The 12,674-nt window shown below is 38.6% G+C and overlaps 1 protein-coding gene and 1 pseudogene across 1 annotated transcript; both read right to left on the bottom strand.

The window, feature by feature from the left end:
• The window catches only part of LOC146575699 (interferon-induced very large GTPase 1-like), a 108,075-nt pseudogene extending 104,623 nt beyond the window's left edge, over window positions 1-3,452 (bottom strand).
• A 1,682-nt stretch (window positions 3,453-5,134) lies between these two features.
• On the bottom strand, window positions 5,135-11,925 carry LOC146575698 (uncharacterized). The gene is made up of 5 exons (XM_085270534.1): window positions 11,907-11,925; window positions 11,215-11,246; window positions 9,860-9,962; window positions 9,185-9,778; window positions 5,135-6,588 (listed from the first exon to the last, which is right to left on the bottom strand). Exons 2-5 carry the CDS (start codon window positions 11,239-11,241, stop codon window positions 6,170-6,172), a joined length of 1,143 nt encoding a protein of 380 aa, XP_085126660.1. The 5' UTR covers window positions 11,242-11,246; window positions 11,907-11,925; the 3' UTR covers window positions 5,135-6,169.
• Window positions 11,926-12,674: the final 749 nt, after the last annotated feature.

Here is a 12,674-nt window from a genome sequence, read left to right as displayed (position 1 = left end):
CTCTTTTTTTAATTCACCTTTCTGTTGCGATGCTCTGGACATTTCTAAACCCCACAAGTTCAGCCTCAATTTTCAACCCAATTTTCCTATACTTTCACTTGAACACGTCCAGCCTTCACCTCTCACCGGTCCTCGTCCCCTCTTCTCACAGCTTCCTGTGTGGCCTCCCAAATCAAACACAGGCCCAAATCAGCCGTTTCTTCTTCTCTGTTCATTCTCTCTTCATCTTTTCAGTCTTTTCTTGGCGGTTAACTCCCAGCATGGATGCACATGACACTCTTTTGATTGGGAATCTACACCGGTGCTAAATAGAGCATCTAAGTCATCACTGTCAGAAATCGTAACAGTTTGTGAATAGCTCACATCAGCATCGTCTTGTCTTACAGGAATGTATCTGACTCGATAGTCCAGCATTGATAACTTCTGAAGAAATGTACGCGCTAGATCTTTCTCAGATGTGTCATGGATCTGTTTCACAGGAGGACATATTTTAAGTAAGTCTGCTGGTGACATCTTTGTTTTTTTGTCTTGAAGGTGAAGCCTGCTGAGAAGTCCTTCAATGTTTCATGTACATTGTCCTTTTTTTACTTGAGTCACTGACTGCTGCAAGAAATAAAGCACACTTAGGAACTGACAAATTATTAAGACTGTGTGGGATAAACGTTAAAAAACAAATAAATAAATAAGTCAATAATGAATAAGTAAATAAAAAAGATTCTGACCTTATCCTCGCTTACACTCCTTGTCATATTGGAGGTACCTGCACAAGACAATTGATTTACCAGATTAGCAGAGGGACAGATTAAGGGACTATGGGGCGAAAAAGGTGCAATACACAGTTTAGCCAAAAGTCTTCATTGTTACACCCCGGCCTATAGGCAACCGGCGTGCAACACAGAAAAAATAAAAATAAGGGGGGAAAAAAAAAAACACACACACAACAACAAAAACAACAACAACAACACACTGGCAAATTATTCAGGAATAACAACATTCAAAAATAAAAACAAAAAATACAGCACTCACGTTGTGTACATACACATACACAAAGACCAGTGTTGGGTAAGTTACTTTAAATTAGTAACTTAGTTACATTACTAGCTACTTCCATCAAAAGTAACTCAGTTACTTCAAGTTACTCATTACTTTCAAAGTAACTAGTTACTAGGGAAAGTAACTTTGGTTTTACTCAGACTTCTCTTGTTAATGTGTTTCTTCCATAACTTTGCCAGTCTTCTAGCTTGCTTACTTGCCACAAGTGCTCTGTGCCACCTACCAATAGAAAGGAAAAGATAATGTGCACATTTCCACGAGAGAAATCCCACGCCTGGACCGTCGTTGACTGCCGCCATGATTCTAGCCTACGTCACAGCGTCATGTGCACTTTTTACATCCAACACAAAAACTGCAGTCGTGGTGCTTTCGATTGTACTCGGAACTCGGAAATTCTGCCTTCTGAATAGAAAGATGTAGGCAACACCAGACTGCAGATGAGCTGCATACAGGGCTGGACTGGGACAAAAAATCGGCCCGGGCATTTTGACTAGAGACCGGCCCACCATTATAGGAAAAATCATAAAGCCTTTGAATGAAAACAAACGCTGTTGTGACAGTGATGTACACTGTCTTGATGGTTTATATGTATCAATCTATCAATCGTTTGTGGTAAGACTCAGATAATTATTTTTTAAAAGCTAGACATTTTAAATGAGAATAAGAAAGAAAAGTATTTCTTTCTGCCCCCCTTTCCCTGTTAATGCCCTACATGGCCCCCCTGGCAAAACTTTGCTAGACCCGCCCCTGCACAGTTACCAGCTGTCAGCTAAGTAAAAAAAGGATCCTGGTGTTATTTGTCTCTCAGAAACAGTTCATAACTTCCCTTCAACTCATTCATGTCACCTAAAAGGTAAACCTGTTTCTCCATCACCTGTTCAGCTCTAATGATTCAGTAAGGACATCTCCTGGTTTCACCTTCATGTTTCCATCTCATCACATATCCAAACCGACATCATGACCAGCAGCTTTTACAGCTGTGGCTCCAGCAAACATCAGCTGATACTAGAAATTAATATTAAATAAATTCTAACAACAGCTGATCAAACATGCTGCTGTTGTTTAACGCGACGTCCACACGAAGTAGGCAATAAACAAACAAGAGAGAAAAGCCGATCAGTTGATCATTGATCAGTTTCATGATTGAAGTAGAAACAGGAGAGGGAGGGGGGAGAATGAGAGAAGAAGAGGCAGCTGTGCAGCAAAGACACAGAATAACTCCAGCTTTGTGTCTTTTTCATTGTAGCTGAAGTCCGGGACAAACTGTTTCTTTTCACCTCAATAAGAAACGTAATATTTTCTCTGAATATGAGACGATTCTGTTTTTGAGGGGACGGCTGGCAACTCTAATAATTAACCTTATGAACAAAATAAAGTTCAACATCAGTAACATAGCACTCACCCAGCTGTATAGAAACCCCGTCATGCTAGCTAGCACGCAGTACGAAAAAGTCAGCATAACTCCAACTAAACTTGGTTTATATCTGACCCAGATAGACTGCAGGTCATAACTTCTCTCCTCCTCCTGCCTCCCTTTTCCCTCATCCACCTGCTGCCTCCACCACTTGCTAATGTTACTGAATCTGTGGAAGCTCCGCGATTGCCACCACACGAAGTAACGAATAACGAGCCTCTCTAAATCCGCGTTCCTGGTTTTGGCATAATAACTACTTACCGTGCTCGTTATCACAATAATAACATAATTACTGTAACGCGTTACTTAATAACGCGTTAGTCCCAACACTGACAAAGACACACACACACAAACAGGCAGGCGCTAGCCATTTCAATAAGTGTACTTGTTCAACTGCTTGTTAATGTAAATATCTAATTAGCCAATCACATGGCAGCAGTTCAGTATATTTAGGATTTAAGCATGCACCGTGGTCAAGACGACTCACTGAAGTTCAAACCGAGCATCAGAATGGGGAAGAAAGGTGATTTAAGTGACTTTTAATGTGGCATAGTTGTTGGTGCTAGATTGGTTAGTCTGAGAATCTCAGAAAGTGGAACTCCCCACAGAAGTATCTCAGAAGTTTATAAAGAACGGTCTTAAAAAGAAAAAATACCCAGTGAGTGACAATTTAAGAAAATGCATTGTTTATGCCAGAGGACAATGTCCAGATGCATTTAACCTGATAGGAAGGCAAAGGTGACTCAAGTAACAACTTCTAGCAGATAACTCGTAGGCTGGAGAAGAAATATCCTCTCACTAATTTAGAAGATCATCATTTAGCCTGGAGCCAGTTTAAGCCAATTTGCTGCTTTAAAAAAAAAAACCTCAGTAGTAGAGATCTTACTATTCATCACTTATTGAAGGAAATAAGAACAACCCTTGGTTTCTCTTCAGCACTACAGCCAGACTGACCAAAAGTCAGAGCTCTGCTGAGCAGGGCCATGCAGAGATTTCCAAAGAGGCAGGTGCTCAAAGTTAAAAAGGGCACATAGAACCATATTCGTCATCTAATATGAAAACGCATCAAACTATATCACTGTAATCGGGTGGGGACAATGCAAAGCAAACGTAGCCTATGTTTTACCTGATGGGGTACAATGTTGCTGTTGAGGGGTTACTGCTGCTCCTGATGCTGATAATGCTGGAGGACAGGGCTGTGTTGATCTGAGACTGTAGACATTAAAAAGTCCATAGGAGAGAGGGTAGCTAATTAAAGAAATGTAATGAGATAACAATTAAATGCAAAGACTGGTGACAGCTCTTGGAACCATAAGACAACAGATTTTTTTTTTAAATGTGGGAAATAAACTGAAACCGGAGTATTAGTAGGGCAAAAGAAAGGGGTTGTCATAGTAGGGTAAGAATGTAACAAAAAAAATCTATGCACATAAAACACACACGCACATACACACATGCATATACAGTTACATTTCATACCTTCTCCAGAATACTGTACATACTATGGCCACAAGTTTGTATCATGGTGCTGATCCAGAATCCTTCCCTTATTATTCATTCTTAGTGCTAAGTGATAAGAATTTAAAAAATAAATAATAAATATAAAATAATGCATTTATGATGATTCAATCTGTTTGACTAGCTGTGCAGGCAGAAAGCCTATTAAACATTTAAACTGTAGAGATACAATAATTTTGCTGCTGAAAAATCTGCATTTTTGTCATATTTGAAATATAAATGTAATATAATCTGTTTCTTAATGTATTTTCTTTAAATTACAGTTTGTGTTTTTTATATCGTAATTATAATAATCCATAATTATGTGGATATGCATACCAGAAAGGCAGGGGAACGCCCTGTAACTTACTTTAAAACTAAATATGTTCCCTAAAACGGTTGCCAGACTAAGACCCCTGTAACCCTTACCCAGTTAGTTAGCAGCTAATGACCACCACTAATTGAGCATTTAATAAAAGGACAGGTAATGTTTTGTTGCGCTTTTGCACACACAGCACGCTCATTTGTTTCAATTCGTCAGTTGCCACGAGACAGCTTTCATCGTGCACACAATAACCTAATATTCCTGTTGTTATAGACTATAGTGTACGCTGTACACCCTACTTATTGGTTCTGCTGCCAAAGGTGAGCTTTGGTTCATGGTTTTCATGTGACTAATGCAAGCCGGATCATTTTATTTAGCAAAATTGTGAATAATAGCTAAATGTTATTGTTGAGGGGCACAGGCAGGACTCCACACACAAACACAGACATAAAAAAAAAAAAAGAATAAAATAAAGTTTTAAAAAATGCCTCATGAAAAGGGCACTTGGGGCACCCATCAGGAAATGGGCAGGTGCTCACACCCCCTGCAAGTCCCTGGCCATATGCAGACTTCAGATATCATGTCACACTTGACCTCTGACCTCTCCTTCAAAGTCAATAGACTGTCAAAGTGATAAAAAACTGCTATAGCTAGTTAAATCTATGTTTCTCACTGACATTTGTATTGACAACATACAGACATTTAGGGAATTATTCTAATTATATTGTTACTTTGAACCTCTGACCTCTTCTGTAGGATTAAATAAGGTGAAACATTCATAAAATTTCTTTTATCTTTTAAAAATAGGCTTAAAATTGTGCAACTTTTGTTTGTTTTGGTAACATTTATTTTATTATGACTTTGTTATGTACACAACAGTAACAGATTATCAGTGTTTAGATACATAACAGTTTGAATACATGTAGAATTCTCATGCATACTTTTAATATTTATTATTAAACATTTAAATGAATTTTATTAAAGAATGAAATAAATGTCATGCATGTATATATTCACATGAAAAAGGTTTCAAAATATCAAAGAAAACACAATGAAAATATACAAAATACAGCACTATTCCCTTAATAGTAAGTACTGCCCTGACAGTGAGTTGCCTTGGTGAAGGTTTGTGTTGTTGGAGTGCATCTTGCTGTTGTAAATTAACTCATGATTGTATAATATTAGTTGTCTGTATGCTGAGCCACTACAAATAAGTTAACAGTAAACAGTGCCCTCTACTGACTGAAATCACATATGGCGCTATTAAAATGTAGTCTCACACGGCCTTTGTTTAGAGACTGCAGAGTAAAGGAGTTAGGAAACTACAACACTCAATGACGCACATTTTTTTCCAAATCTACAAATATATTGTTTTATATATTCGATTAAACCAAAATCTTTTGGTGTTTGTATATGATTTAACATTATTAACCTCTTAAGAACTGAGGGAAAAAACGCACCTCTCTGTTTATCTGTGTCAACTACAGAGGACATAATGTCTCAGGGGGAAATTTACATAATTAAAGTGATGATATTAGGAAAAAAACTTTCCAGATAAATAGGGGAGCTAGTCATCATTATCGCAGTTGTAATTTCTGCCCATTGGGTAATTTCAATGATTTCTTTTGATAAACAAATTCCCTGAGATTTAAAAAGTTAGTTTCCCGAGTGACCTGGGCAACAAGGAAGCAGACATTATGATAAATGAACATAAAAACACAATGAAAATGCACAAAAATTCAACTGGGATAGATTACTACTGGGTGGACACAATATCGCATCATATATAATACAAAATCTAGATCAAAACGGGAACAATTTAGTCTGTTTAAAGCAAATTCTGCATTTGGAAATTTGGTCTTTAAAATATAAACAAGATATTAGAGCAGTGGCATACAGTCCCAACAATGCCGCCTGACCATCCAACACCAGCGAATGAACTTCCAGCATCCGCGGATGACCTTCCAGTAGCAGCGGCTGACTGCCCAAAACCAGTGCCTGAAATTCCAAAAGCAGCGGCTGAATGCCCAGCCACAGTGGCTGACCACCCAGCAGCAGCGGGTGGCCAACCAAAGGCAGCAGTTCATCGCACGACCACAACGGCTGACTGTCCAAAAACAGCGGCCAACCGTCCAACCGCAGCGGCCAACCTTCCAACCACAGCGACCAAATGCCCAACTGCATCGGCCAACCGTCCAAAAACAGCGGCCAACTGTCCAACAAGCAGAGGCTGACTGTCCAACAGCAGATGCTGATCGTCCAACAGCAGAGGCCGACTGTCGAAGAGCAGAGGCTAGTTCTAAAAGTAATAATAATAAAGACAAAATACATTTCAATAATGGTATAATACACTATAGTAGCAGCACAATTATATATAAGAAAAATTAAAGAACATATCCGATATAATCTGTACAATGAGTAAATAAACAGTCAAACTGCTGCAAAAGTATTTCATGAACTTTTTTGAAATGCATAATGAGGTAAATTTGCTGGGGGAAGCATTGTGTAGCCAACTAGTAAAATTAGTGTAAAAAAAAGTCTGTAAGTTTACATACATGCAGATTCAGACAAACACAAACAGTTTCACTTAAAGTTCCTAACTGAGAGAAGTGACCCATGTCGACCATATCAGGAGCTAATTAAGTTCTCTAAATAATTAGGAATGGTGGTTCCATAATTAGTTAAATGAAGATACTATTTTTGTAGTTTTGCCCCTATACTCCTCCACAGTGGATTTTAAATCAAACAATCAAGATGTGATGGAAGCAAAGACTTTTAGCTTTAATTAAAGGGATTTTACAAAAAAGGTTGTGTTAATTGTTTAGGAATTACAGCCATTTTTATTCATAAGCCTCCGTTTTCAAAGACTCAAAATTAATTGGACAGAATGACATCATTTTAGATCAGGATTGTTTTATCATTTGGATGAGAATCCATTGCAGTCAATGACTGACTGAACTCTAAAAAACATGGACCAAATGCTGTTTCCTCTCTTGAGATGCTCTGCCAGGCCTTTAATGCAGCCATCTTCAGTTTCTATTTGTGGGGTTGCCTGCATTCAGTTAGATCTAACCAGTCCAGTCCAAGGCCAAGATGCAGTGAAGCCCAGACCTCCCTCTCCTTGGTCCTGGGTGCAGGTTTCCCCAATCTTCCCCAATATACTATTTATACGATTGGGGAAACCTGCAGTCAGCTGAGACTTAAGAAGTCACTTTGTTGAGTGACGAAACATTTCTCCCACTGAAAATCCTATGCCCAGATGAACAGAATCAACTTTTTGGGATCCATAGAGTTCTCTTGTTCCCCTCATTTGTGAACAACACTCCAAGAAACTTAAACACTTCCACTTGGGGCTGCAACTCATCCCTGGGCACTAACCCTTTTCCAGCTAAGAACCATGGCCTCATAAAAATGACTTACTGTTGGTAATGCAAACTAGGGTCTCACTGAGATTGTGCAGGGACCGAAAGGCTCATAAGAATGGGCCAGGTACCCATACTCCGAAAGTACCCACCACAGAATCCTTCAACATGGTGACTTATTTTCTGCAAGTCTACAAAGCACATGTAAAGTGGTTGGAAAAACTCCCATACACACTCAAACAGCCCAGAGAGGACAAAGAGCTGGTTTAGCATTCCATGACTTGTTCTTCAATCTGAGGTTCAACTAATGGATGGACTCCCCTCTCTGGTACCCTAGCACAGGCCTTCCTGGGAAGGCTGAGTAGTGTGATCTGCCTATAGTTGTAGGGAAAAAAGAATGGAATCTTCCTCATCCACCTAATTTTCATCTCCAAGGATATGTTTGTTAATATCCTCCTCCTCATCTTTTCTGTGCCCTTCTTTAGAGTCTAGGAGGAAAATGAGCCTCCGTGTCCTTGACTATGTCCACCCTGCAAGCAGCAGCTGAGCTGGATTCACCACTAGGCTTCGCTGTCGTGTCAGAAACACAAGCAATGGCTTTTCAGGCTGCCAACACCATTCCAACAATCTGCATTATGCAGCAGTGCTCGCAGGAGTCTAGGTCTGGCAGCAACACTGTGTGTGCTTGACACCCATACAAACATTGAAAATGGGGGGTCTTCCCCTGAGATGGTCAACCTGGAAGCAGCTGGGTGGGGGCGGGGCACGACCTCCTTAGCCAGCCGCCACTGGCATTCCCCTGACAGGATCCAGTAGCCATAATTACCAATGCTCAGCTTTGACAGCTACCAATAGCCACAAATACAAAAGGCCACTTTCTCCACTAAAATATTTAATTACAGCGTAATAGATATTCCTGAAACCCAGAAAACCCATGTTCATGGACTACTGTAACAGCTGCGTCATTGAACAGTTAAATGAATTATCCTGATCCTGGACTGAGTAACTCTTATGAGCTTCTCAGGGAAGAAAGTGTTAGTGGGATTGGGAAGCTATATTTTTTTATTTCTATGTGAAGGCATGTTATTCGTGTTTTTGTTTCTATTTAAAAGCTATATGTTCTGGTAGTAACTGGTGAGGATTGTTTGGTTTATGTATTCAAAGTAATAACTATAAACCAGTGCCTCAAATGTTAAACTAAGGAATAAGAAACTGACTCCTACAATGAGGGGATCTGATATATAGTTGGGGGCATTTTGCTGACATGAGGTAAATCCTGTTAAAACGAAATGGTCACTGTAAACATTCAAGAAAACCAGTTATGGAGTTAATAACATAAAACTTCTACTACATCTACTGCTAATTTCTACAGTAATTGGGAATTGGATGTTAATAAAAATATTTTTGGAAAGCCAAGAGCAAAAATCAGGGGGAAAAACAATAAAAAGCATTAAAAGTAAAATAAAAACAACAACATTCAACATAAAAACCTGTATTTATGTGAATTAAGTTCTCTCCCTCATAACATCTCACCTTTTTGTTTATGCTGATAACCTGAAGATCTGATCTCATCCTCTTTTTTGTTTGGCTGCAGATGATCCTCGTCTTTGTCTTCATCACACATCAGTCCACTGTAGCAGTGGGGATTGTTTTCAGAGACCATGATATCTATTTTCTCTAACAGAGCTATTATCTCATCTTCATCTGTCATATTTCTTGTACATGTGTGGAATCTTTTTTCGGTCAAACCACTGTTAGCTTTCAGGTCTGCCAGTGCACTTTCACATTTTTCATCTGGCTCACGAGTTACAACAGTCATTACATAAGGAAGAAATCCTTCTCCAAACGTCTTTTCTAGCCACTGAATCCCTGAGCTGTAATGGCTGCAATGCAGACCATATGGCACCAGTAAGAGAAAGACATGAAATGCCTGATCTGATGGGATTTTAGCAACATTTTGGAGACCGATCATATTAATGACAGAGATTTGCCGACCACACATATCATACAACTTGGATGAAAACTGATCCACATTGGATTTCTCTTCGTGGTCAAGTAAAATGTTGTTTGGCCCAATCTCCATGGAATTTGTGTCACCAAGTAACACAATTGTGAGCTCAGGCAGTTCTGAAACAAACCAAACAAAATCAGTAAGTTTAAAATGCAAATATAAGCTATAAAATCCAAGCTTCTGATTAAAAATATTACCTTTGTCTTTATCTGCAACTGATTCAGACGTAGTTTTAGTCTTGCCCTTTTCCTCATTCTCTTCTGGTTGTTGAGCTTCATGAGCATCATTCGCTAGAAGGCACTAAGAAAAGAGTTACAGTGTGTTTTTCCATAATTTCATTGTGCATGTACAATGACAATAAAGAGCTATTCTGTTCTTCTATTATAGGGCAAAACATTCAATCAAAACATTTTAATCTGAAATGAAAAAGAGAGGTTCAAGTATATTTAATAAATGCTCATTTGAATGAAAAATAAAATAACTTAAATATGAGATGATAAAAATCTAGAACCACTCATATCACAGTAGGATTTCAGACTAAAACAGTTAGGTGTGTTTTATTTACAGACAGCCCAACAGGTTTGGACTTCAGACAAAGACAACAAACGCCCACATCATTACACTTAATCACTTTCTAAATCCTGAGCATTACTTCCACCAGTATTTCAGTGTTCAGAGTGAAACATTAGATGTAAACTCACATTTACTCTGCATCCTATAAAGATTATGTTTCTTTCTTTGTATAAAAAGGCCAAAACTGGTTATCTAAACATGAACAGAGAAACCTGAACTATAACACACACCAGGTTGGTGTGACTTTGTTATTTACACAGGATGCCATTTTCTACTAAATCTTTACATAGAAAATACTACATAGTCTTGTTTAGAATCCTGTATTTATGACTCTGTTTAGTGACATTTTTGTTTGTGACAAATCTGACACCATAAACCAAATGCAGGTCACAACAGGTGTGTGGAATGTGGAGGTGAGCATCCAAATGTGGCATGCAGGCTGAACTGCTCCAACAGTAAGCGAGCCTTTAAAAACCAGTAAAAAAAACCCAACATTAACAAAAACAAAGACAAAAGCCAGTGATGAATAACAAGGACCTCCTTCTGGAGAGCACACGAGGGACCGTACACAGTGTTTGTGACAATGAGGGCTGATGGGGAATGAGAGACAGAAGCTGTGAAAGTAATTTCACACAGTTGAAAGCATGCAGAACAATCACAAAGGAGAAACAAACGAACGCGAGCCACCAAAGTAACTTGTGGAAGTAGAAATAAACAAGAGCCAAGTGCACTGACACACAAAGACTAACACTAAACAAGATCCCAAATAAACAGGACCACAGGAGGACAAAGGTGCAAACACAGAACAGTGAGGGGAACAAGTCAAAAAAAAAGAAAGAACTGAAGCAAAATAAAATAAAAGTTAAACTAAAAATGTAAGAATGATAATAAAAGATGAATCCAAAACTCAAAGTGACAGAAAATCCTATTACCACGACGATGTAACTGTGAGATAAGGACATCGGTGAAATTCCTTTACCTTGTTGTCAGCTGCCGTCTCCTCCATCTGAGCTGCAGAGTCATACAAGAGAAAGAAACACAGATATCTTGCAGTAACAGGAATAAAAGCTATTTAAAAATGAAACGCATGACAAATGCACTTCACTATTATAAGATCCAGTGTGTAAATATGCACCGGTGTGTAAATATAACCCCTTTTTCAAAATCATTTCAATTCCGCTTCATCAGCCTCTCATTTATCTGACTGCCGTGTTTCAGAGAGAACCCTTTACTGTTTCTTTTGCTCCACCACCGTGTTTGATCCGCTGATTTGCTGTTGATTTCTTCATAGATTGTAGTTCTTTACTGAAACGAACTGACTGCATCTTTGTTAACAAATTAGCGCATTATTAGTAGAAAATACTCTGCGCTTTTCTCTCACATCAGCATTTTTCTGATTTACCCCGCTGAGTAAATTTGCCCAAACAACATCCTCACAGTGCTCCTTTTTACTGATGTGACTTCAGGCAGCTTTTTAGTATCATTTAGACCTAAAGGCAGCTTCACATTATTCAAAATGATAAAATGAAAAGATTCAGTTTGAATCATATATTTGAAAGCGTATTCTGTAAGCTCTGTAGCATGGACTCACCTTGTGTTCCTTTCCTCAGGTCTGCTTTATCTGAGATCTGAGGTACTATTTAACTCCCTACCTTAACAAATCCCTCCTACCTTCTTTTGACGGAACTGTGTGCAGTGATCCAGGAAAACTAATTGTACATAAAACCGGCCATTCAGCGATGAAAACAGGTAAAGAGAGAGAAACAAAATTCAAGTCAAGACTTGCAACTTACAGAAAACCCCGCGTTTGTTGCTGTTTGATACTGAGACCTGTAAGGCTAGTTAGACTTGATTTTAAAATACCACCAATTGGGTTTTGGTTTTATGGTGTGAACTAATGCGACAGGGACTTGATTGCAAGATTTATCTGGAAACAAAAAAACTGTAGGCTGAGTGCAGCCCAAGTGAAACAGGTACTATTCTCCAAGAAGGAATTATAGTAAGAGATACAATATTTACTGGAAACATGGAGGTGACATAGAGCGTTAAATCCTACATTTATGCTCGCTTGGTTTTACCTTTTCAACTTGTTATTGAAGGCAAATACACACACACACCCACACACAGATTTTATCTTTTCTCACAGGTGGCTGCTCTACTTATTGGAATAAATAGGAATCTGACAAGATATGAGGGAATACTTCCAATAGACCACAATGCACAACAGAGGAAGCTAAAGAAAACTCTCCTTCATGCAGATGACTCATAAACAAGAGACAGATAAAATCATTAGTACATAAAAATACTTAGAAAAGTATTTCTGTCTGACATGCTAAAACTTGCCAACCATGCCTGCTGTTTCTGTCCACTATCTCAAATCACCTGAAATATCCCTAATTAACCCAAATTTCCCTCGGGATTAATAAAGTATTCTGATAT

The sequence above is a fragment of the Mchenga conophoros genome, linkage group LG4, assembly GCF_057382185.1.
Source record: "Mchenga conophoros isolate Kocher_MC1m ecotype Shallow Benthic linkage group LG4, M_conophoros_male_GT1.1, whole genome shotgun sequence".
Taxonomy (NCBI): Eukaryota; Metazoa; Chordata; class Actinopteri; order Cichliformes; family Cichlidae; genus Mchenga; species Mchenga conophoros.
Note: the sequence above shows the minus strand (reverse complement) of the source record. Positions and strands in the feature narration are given on the sequence as shown.

What these genes read in the sequence shown, in the direction of transcription:
- LOC146575698 (XM_085270534.1), bottom strand. Translation starts at nt 11,241, where the DNA reads ATGGAGGAGACGGCAGCTGACAACAAG. An exon ending in AGTTGCAGATAAAGACAAAG is followed by an intron (nt 9,779 to 9,859) that starts GTAATATTTTTA and finishes GGTTTGTTTCAG; the next exon opens with AACTGCCTGAGCTCACAATT. An exon ending in TTATCAGCATAAACAAAAAG is followed by an intron (nt 6,589 to 9,184) that starts GTGAGATGTTAT and finishes TATTACTTTTAG; the next exon opens with AACTAGCCTCTGCTCTTCGA.